The sequence below is a fragment of the Chenopodium album genome, chromosome 2, assembly GCF_948465745.1.
Source record: "Chenopodium album chromosome 2, dcCheAlbu1.1, whole genome shotgun sequence".
In the NCBI taxonomy this organism is placed as follows: Eukaryota; Viridiplantae; Streptophyta; class Magnoliopsida; order Caryophyllales; family Amaranthaceae; genus Chenopodium; species Chenopodium album.
This window is the reverse complement of record NC_137835.1, coordinates 72,941,007-72,950,042: the sequence shown is the minus strand read 5'-3', so window position 1 is coordinate 72,950,042 and position 9,036 is coordinate 72,941,007. Positions and strand designations below refer to the sequence as shown.

Sequence of the window (9,036 nt, the reverse complement as noted above, 5' to 3'; positions counted from 1 at the left end):
TTGAATAATAACAGAAGATCAGGACTATGTTGCACTGATTTATAGAGGACCTAGCATAAAATTCTCTCAAACTCATGAAAGTGACGGTAGAGGTGATTCATTAAGTATATCTTCCTCAATTACAAGCAGGGGTCAATAGATGAATGGTTTAAAAAAAGTCAGTCCAAAGTTCTCAACAACAAAAAATCACCTGTTTCGAACAATAGCTACAGTGAACGACTAGTGGAGCTCGTCGGGATTTTGAATCTACAAGAGTGGAACTAAGGAGGAAAAAAATGAATGAGAAACTAAAACATTTGAATGGAAGAAACAATGGAAGAAACTAAACCATCATCATTGATACAAGAATCCATGATTAACCACGGCTTGAACAGCAGCATATAACAATCAAAAACTACTGGGTGGAGTGTGCGCCCTTTTTTGCATAGTTCAAGACAAGGCAACGGTTTAAGCAAGACGCAAGTCAAATCTAACAGAGTATATTACAGAATTTTCAGCATGGAAAGGACATAAATCATTCTAAGAGATGCCTTAACTTAAGAGGTTTCTGCAGCAGGTTGAGTCAGTCCAGACTTGACCAACAGCCTGTTCAAAGATTCTGGAGTGTGTACCTGATACTTAATTTTCCCAGAAGGCAGAAGGTAAACCTCAGCCAATTCAAGCTTCTCTGAAGTAAGACTTGTGCTGTCCATAGTCTTGCTGAGGACCTTCAAAGCAAGCTGGACAGCATCCTCCCGAGTGACGTCATCCTTATAGTCCTGCTTAAGCATTGACTGTGCAGCTTGGTTGTTTGCTCCAATTGCAGTAGCTTTCCAACCACCATAATTGCCACTTGGGTCACTCATGTAAAGTTGGAACCCATAGTTCTTGTCCCATCCGGCAAAGAGAAATGAAACTCCAAACGGTCTAAGCCCACCAAACTGAGTGTAACCCTGCTTGGTATCACAAAGAGATTGAACAAGCTGCTCAACAGGCATCGGTTCTTGGTAAGAAAAAGTGTAACGCTGAGCTTGGACACGAGCTGTATTGATAAGGATGTTAGCGTCCGACATTATACCGGCCACAGCACAAGCTACATGATCATCAATCTTGTACATCTTCTCGGTTGAGGTGGAGGTCTGAAGAAGCTTAGAAGTCACTTTTTTCTCACCAACCAAAACAACACCATCTTTTGCCAAGATACCTATGGCACTTCCAGCATTCCCAATGGCCTCCATGGCATACTCCACTTGGTAGAGCCGACCTTCTGGGGAGAAGATTGTTGTACGACTATCATACCTCCGAGACATGATTAACTACTGTGAGAACAAATAATAATCGTTAGTGACCTTAGTGTATTATCAAAGATATATCAAGCTATAATTGCCCCATGTTACACATCAAAACTTCTAAAAGTTAGAACAAGCAGTAAATCATTTTCTTAAAAAAAAATACCCAAAATCAAGCATAAAACCAATTTTATAAATGTCATGTTCAGATTCTTGAGGTTAGTGCATATATCATGAAATTAATTTATGTAATGTTGAGAGACAATTCTCCTGTAAATTTAAATTTACAAGATTCATACATTATACATTCATACTACATACTCAATATATCCAGACTTTATTTACAATACACATAAAATTAAAAATTCAACCAACTCACAAACAGATACACAAAATATCAGGTGCTAAACTTTTACATCTGAAAATCCTACCCCGATAAAGTAAAAATGAATAAAGATGTGGACACTGATATAAATTTTCAGCTTTGGTGCTTCTAGGTCATGACTTCACAAAAAGAGGAAGAGAATTTTGCTCTGGGGATAATATATAATATGCTGAGGTAGATGAGACAGGAGGAGTCAAAAAGATTTGAGATTAAGGGATGAAAAAGGCTGAGGTGCAGTAAGAGAGAGGAAAATGGGGGTGCTGCTTAATTAGAAGGAAGGTACAGGTACAATTTAGGATTAGTTAGCCTTTCATACAAAAAATAAAATAATAAAAAGTTCTTTTATTGGAAAGTTGGAACTTGGGTTGGATCAGGACCCTGCACAGGATCCAAGTCCAACCACCTCCCAGGCTGGAAGGATCTGGATTTTTTATTTTAGGACTTAAATTCAAACATTAATCAGTTGATTCTTGTCACATTCTTTTCCTGTATTGTTATCCCTAAATACAGCTTTAAAACATGTAGCAATGACAAACTTGCAAGAAAACTCCATGTTTTTTATGCACATATGTTCGTACTTCATATCAACACCAGAAAAAATCCAAATATATGCAAGTGTTTCTGTCAATACAAAAGGTAATGTCCACATCTACAACACAAGCCCAAGTTCAAGCCTGTTGAAAACAGGCAAGTGATACACAACAGGTCACAAATTATACAATGGAAAACAAGCTTCTATACCAGGGGACAAATCTTTCTAAGGCATGTGTAATATACAAAAAATACATGAGATACAACCTTACCATAGACCTTGATTTAAAGCAAAATTCAAATGTCATATTTTAAAAAATGTAATATTTTAAAAAATGTAATATTCAGGATGGGACCTAGGGAGGTCTACATGTATGCAAGTTACCACTAAATAGTCATAAAATAAGTAGAGAAGCTATTTATTACCATTATACCCAATAGATTTTTATACTTCCTCCGTTAACTATTATTTGCAACAAAGGGGGTGTTTGCGGACTCCTAGGCAAAATTTGTTTGTGAGAGTAAAATGGAGAGAGAAAAAGTAAAGGAAAAAAAAAACATTTGTTGCACATAATAGTTAGCATCCATTTATAGTATATGTTGCAAATAACCGTTAACGGAGGTAGTATTTTATTAAAAAAATGAAATATAGATAGGAAGATTAGGAACCACTTATAACAAAGAAGCTGGAAAATCACAGAAGTACTATATTACAAAAAGAATATCGCCTATATTAATAAATATGAAGCATCACAAACTAGCCAGCAATGCAGCCCGTGGGAAATAATTCTAGGGGGACTATTTAGGGGGAGAAACTTAATGGGGAACTAGACTAGATAAGGTTTGGCATGAGTGAAACAAATGCTGGGATAAAACCTAAAATTTCTAAGTTCCAACTAAACTAAACATAATTACTTCTTATCAGAAATCAACAGAACATACATCGAAATACAACATTAGATTCGAGAGTTTAAACCACAATGGAAAAAAAAACACACACACACACACACATAATATTAATGGTTATGCAGCAGATTCAATAATTTCATCAAGAAACAACTTCAAACTTCATAATAAAAAAAAAAAATTGATTATTAAAATCGCAACAAAGCAAAGTCTTAATCAAAAATAAGAATATGATAAATCTGAAGCACAGTTAAAATCTGAATTGCAAACTCATGAAATTACCAGAGATTTGAATTCGATAATTGAAGGGAAAAAAAAGGAAGAAGCTTCAAATCCAAAATCACTGGTGACAGATTTTTTGAATTGAGAGGAAGGAGAGAGGAACTAACAGTGGAGAGAGAAAGAGAGAATGGTTGGTACACGAGAAGGCAAGCAGATGGATCTTGGGCTGTGTAATTTTATTACCCTCCATTTGGGGTATAGGCTCATATAATTCCTCCCAGTCCAGCATTAACGCCGGGTCCGTGATTATTTAGCCATGAAACATTTCAGCCCATCGCCACAATTTAAGCAAGGCCTAAATTCTGATGGTATCAATCGTATCATATTATCATAGAATCCTGATGTACTTTTCTATCTAGGCCAGCGTAAACTAATACCATGAACAAAAAACTTACAGCAATATAGCCACTACCTTGTATAATTTACTCCTAATATTTACTCCCGCCGTCTAATCCCATATTCTCAATCCATGTGTATTTAGGAGACGTGAATAAGAAGGGGAAAAAAAAAAAAAAGGAGATTATGAGGTTTGTTGGTCAATAATGAATAAAAAAGATGATGGGGTTTATCTGGTTGGCAATGAATAACAAAAAAGAAGAATGTAGGGTATGGTTGACTAAAGATGAATACAAAATAAGATATTGGGGTTTGTTGACTAAAGGTGAATAAAAAATAAAAAAGAAGAAGATAAAGGGATGGATTAATTACAGGTGAATAAAAAAGATGATAGTAGAAAAATGAGACCACTTTATTTGCACCACATCATTTTAGCATGCAATTTAAGAAGGGTATTAAACTGTAGATAGACAAAATAGTTTAATTAACTTTAACACCGATTAGAAGAAAATGTCAAGTTGTTATGGTAATTTTTCTGAATAATTTGTTCATTTACCTTACGTAATCACTTCCTAAAACAACGTGCCAAGAAGGTGTGTCACACAAATATTAAAAAATAAAGGAAGTATTTAGGAATGGAGAGAGTAAAACACTCTTACTTGAGAAATAACATCAGTTTAAATAAAAACAACAAAATTAACAAGTACAGAGTAGCCTGCCATTCCTCAAACTAACACCAGAATATATATTTAACCCAAAACCCTTTGGCTATATAGTTTCCTTCCAGCATTCTATCTTGTCATTGTTGTCTTGCTGCATCACCAAAAGGTCCAAAAGTACATTACAAATTTACAAGCAGATACCATGAGCCACGGTACTTTACCATGATTTATTTTAGTAAGCTCATGTATAGCTATAAAAAGGAATACCTCAAAGTATATCCTTAATAATACCCTATATCAATATAAACCCACTCCGTGTTTTGTAAGGTAGTGTTAGTTTAGTCTTTAATTTCCTCATAAATGTATAAATCACACAATATATGCAATATAGACACCTTTATAACAATTCCCTTGCATTCGATCAGACTTTTTAATATGCAACTCTTTCTTCCTGTTTTGTGCATACTACAATGCATATATTTAAGGCATAAAATAATACACATCAAGGGAATTTTTGGCTATTGATTGTCTCAAATGGAGATCATAAGCCCAGTGTTTGACTTTCATGAAATCAAATTGACCAAAACAGAGTGTGTTCAAATCAAACAGATCGAACAAACAAACTTAGCATATATGTTTACAAGAACAAAATTCACATAATAAGCTTGTAAATTTACTGGAGAAATAAATTTATCGCGTCTCCTGTAGAGCCAACAAACCTAATATATAGTTTATACAGCCTATCTAAAAAATTCAAAAAATAAAAATAAAAAACCAAAACCTACTGCAATAATTAAGCCTACCGGAAAAGGCAACAAGCTCCACTGTATGTGCATTACCAACTTAAAACGACAAAAACAAACAAATAGTACGAAGTATAATACTAAGCTTCTACCAACAACTAAATCAAGTAACTTTTTAGAGATAGCCCCTGTAATTATCCCTATGTGCAAATAATTTATGGCAATGCCATGCCTTTACTCTCTTCTAACGGTAATATTAGTCCACTAACATCCATAATAATCCAAGCTCTAAAATACCCTTCAGGCCTTCAGCAAAAGCAATAATTAAATCAAGGGATACTAATTGCTTGCCCAAACCACACATAGCAGAAATCACCTAGTCAACATGACTCTAAGTCTCTCGCATCATCAAACCAAATTGATTCTCCATTATAATTGCCTCCCTCCTCACTCTACTCTCAAATCTCAATCGCCCCCTCCCATGATTTCAGAGCATAACCAAGAAAGGATCTTTACAAAAATAGGCCAATGTAGTTATTACACAGCTGAATGCTGCCTTATATGCTTCTATGGCCTATACTTTTATGTATATTTATGAACCAAACTTTCCCACCTCTCATTGACTGATTGACATAAGCCTCACCCACAACAAATTTCCAATTTCATTCTTTAAGCATCCTACTTGATCAAGACCTCTAAATTTACGCTGCCTAAACCTGCATATATTATTTTCTCCTTCTCTTCGATCTCTAATCCAAATGCCAATTCGCCTTATAATTGGCTTCTACCACCGCTGACTCCGCCTCTCTCTTATCCCTCATAACATTTCACTACTGGCCATGTTTTCATCTTCCGGGATATTGTAACCAAGCCATTGCATGCTCTTTTGTTTTGCCCATCTTGCCCTACCTAGTTTCGACTTTTTCCACTGTTTTCATCGCCTCTATCTTAACCATCTGAAATTATTTACCTACTTCCTACTTTATCATAAGATGTTTTCCCCAAAACCCAAAAGCACAAAAAATTCAATAAACAAGTTCGTTAATTTTCCTTCAAATTCTGGGAAAATCATGCAAGAAAACAAAACTTAGAGTTCCAAGCTATGCCAAAACCCTAACATGGGATTTCGCTACTTCAACCACGGAAAATCAAAAACCCCAAAACGTAAAAATGACTTGATTTTAAGCAATTAGCAAATAATTTCTCATCAATTAACCTAATTTACTCATGGAAATTACCCATCTATCCCATAATCATGAATCGTGAAAATGAATAATCAAACACATTGACAAATTGAGCAAAATAAAAGACGAAATAATAGATCAAAAAAATGTTGAAAGAATCAGTGATTTTAGAAATCAATTAGCGGAAAGAATAAGAAGATGATTGATTGAAACTAACCTTTAGAAATGCAGAAAGATCGATCCAAAGGAGGAGAGAAATGAAGATGAGAGTAAAGTGTGATTTGCAATTGAAGTGGTGTATTTGGCTTGAGCGTTGGACAAAGGTGACTAACCTAAAGCAAATAAGCATGTGTTCTCTTCACCTTAAAAAAAATAATACTACCTCGTTAACCATTATTTGCAACTTTTACTATTTTTGGACGCTTAACATTATGTGTAACAAATTTTTTTTTCCTTTTATAGTAAAAAAACATAGTGAAATGACCAAAATGCTCTTACTTCAAAATCTAAATCTGTCTATTATGTTTACTAATCTTATTTAATTCATTAATCAGTTTTTAAGATTACCCTAACCATTCCCACCAATTTTCCCATATAATCCCATCAGCTCAACTACCAAAATTAAATCATTTCCCCAACTACTCACATTAATTGGAAGAACAATCTAGGGTTCTTCATATTCCTTTAAACATGTTCATCTTCTTCCTCATTCTCTCTCCTCTTCTCGTTTCTGGGTTCATCTCTCTCTCTTCTTTTCTGGTTTCGACACTCTCTCTCCTCTTTTCTGGGTTAATCTCCCATATCTATTACTTGTGCTCTCTCTCTTTGAATCTGTCAAATTGAGGGTTGATTCCTCTTTAAAATTGAGTCCCTTTAACAATGATTAACCTAGATCCACTTCACGATGCCTTCTTTGCGACTGATGTTGAAGAGGAAGGTGATATTATTCAGATGCTAATTCACTCCTTCAACACTGACTTCCCTTGGCCTCGAAGGATGTACGATGCTGGGGATAGGGGTCCATACATAAGTGATTACACCTGGAAAGCCCTTGGGGAAGTTCTCCAGTCCATTGATGACATTGAGGAAGGTAGGAGAGAGGAAATCAGGCGTCGAGGCAAGAGGGCGCTTGATTTCAGCAAGGAAGGAGCTTCTGGTAAGGGTGAGGGTTCTTCTGCTCCGAAGAGGCCCAGATCTGAGGGTGCTAAGGCACCTCCTACCAGAATCAGATATAGGCGTCGCGCTGCCTTGGTTGGTCGAAGCAGAATTCGTGGGGCTAAGCTGACTAGGGTGATTGACATTTCTGATGATGAAGACCCTAATCAAGGTGGTATTGGGGTTGCTGCTCCTCCTGCCGAGGTGGCCCAGGATGTCGGTGGTGGTGCTGCTCCTCCTCCTGCAGATCCAAATGATGGAGTCCCTGAAGCCCAGGATATTGAGGATGAGTTGGGAGTTGTGCTTTCCCTAACTGAATGACGCTTTCAGTAACGATTTCTAACCCTAAATTTGTTATTCTTTCATTTTGTTTATGAGTCCCTAATAATTTATTCATTGATGTTGGCTGTTACTGGTGTTGATTTGTATTTTGTATTTATTGGAGATGATTTGTGCTGTAGTCCTTGTTTATGAGTCCCTGATGTGTTGCTTGTGATGGTTTGCTGTTTTGCTTTGTTGATGTTGTTGTTCTAGAATAAGGGGAAATGTGATTGATGAATGATGATACATGTGTGATGTGCATTGATCTATGATCTATGGCTGTCTTTTTTAGTCCCTCATTTGATGTTATGGGTTGTTGATTTCTGGAGCTTGTTGTTTGGAACCCTATGTTGTTGTTGTTTTGGAATGACTAGAAATGTGATTGATGAATGAGGATGTTAGTTGAGCCATTGATATCACTCTATTTCTCAATGACCATTATGTGAGAGAACATATGAGTCCCAAATTTGAACCTTAAGCTTGTTGGTTGCTGCTCTTTTCTGTTACATTTTGAGATTGATAATGGATGCCCTACAATGTTATTGGTGTATTTATGTCATTTCCAAATGATGAAGGGACTTATTTGATCCACCTTTTAGAAGTGTCATTAGCTCCAACTTTTGTGATTAAAGTTGTTGAGGAAATCACTTCCACATTAGGTGTTGATAAAAAATAAACATTAATCCCTTTGATGGAATTAGAGCTGCCTTTCTTGAACACTGAGTAGTGGAACACTTGAATGAAACTGAAAAATGAGTCCCAATTTTATAAGCAAAAGTTTGATTTTCATTCATTTAGTTCCATTACAAAAGCTGACTCCTACATACAACCACTGTGCTTACATGACTGCCCTGGACATTCCTCTCTTCCTAATAACCAAAATACACCTAACCACCCAAAAGATAAGCTTAAACTTACAACTACCCTACTACTACTTGTTCTTGCTTACACAAAATAATGTGGTTAGGTGTGGCAGTCTATGTCCCAAAAGTTTGCTGCTCTTTGCTTGTTCTTCTAATCTGCATCTATCTGCATTTGTGTGTCTTCATCATCTGCTTGGTTGACTTGCCTAAACAAAGTGTTGAGATGTTCCATCGCTTGATGAATGATGTCCCTGCTGACCCCTATCTGTTCTGGCATAATTCCTTGGTTCTCTAACCTGTTTTTGCCCATATGTGGTGGTGGGTAGTTATTGCCTCCATTCTTAATCATTATCTCAGTCATACATTTTTGCAATGTGATCCATGTATTCCTATTGACTTT

The 9,036-nt window shown here is 36.0% G+C and overlaps 1 protein-coding gene across 2 annotated transcripts; it reads right to left on the bottom strand.

Annotated features, from left to right (window-relative positions):
- Positions 1–313: 313 nt before the first annotated feature.
- LOC145600459 (proteasome subunit alpha type-4) lies at positions 314–6,659 on the bottom strand. 2 transcript variants are annotated; one of them, XM_081656356.1, is made up of 2 exons: positions 6,515–6,659; positions 314–1,298 (listed from the first exon to the last, which is right to left on the bottom strand). In XM_081656356.1, the coding sequence occupies exon 2, from the start codon at positions 1,287–1,289 to the stop codon at positions 537–539; it is 753 nt and encodes a 250-aa protein (XP_081512482.1). In that variant the 5' UTR covers positions 1,290–1,298; positions 6,515–6,659; the 3' UTR covers positions 314–536. The 2 variants fall into 2 exon arrangements, with proteins under 2 accessions (XP_081512482.1, XP_081512477.1); XM_081656351.1 differs by having other exon boundaries at positions 314–1,295; positions 6,515–6,658.
- Between the last annotated feature and the right edge of the window lie 2,377 nt (positions 6,660–9,036).

Excerpts from the sequence above, each read along its gene's own strand:
- LOC145600459 (XM_081656351.1), bottom strand. The coding sequence starts at position 6,646 with ATGCTTATTTGCTTTAGGTTAGTCACCTTTGTCCAACGCTCAAGCCAA. Across the intron at positions 1,296-6,514 it reads ATCTTTCTGCATTTCTAAAG|TTAATCATGTCTCGGAGGTA; the intron begins GTTAGTTTCAAT and ends TTCTCACAGTAG.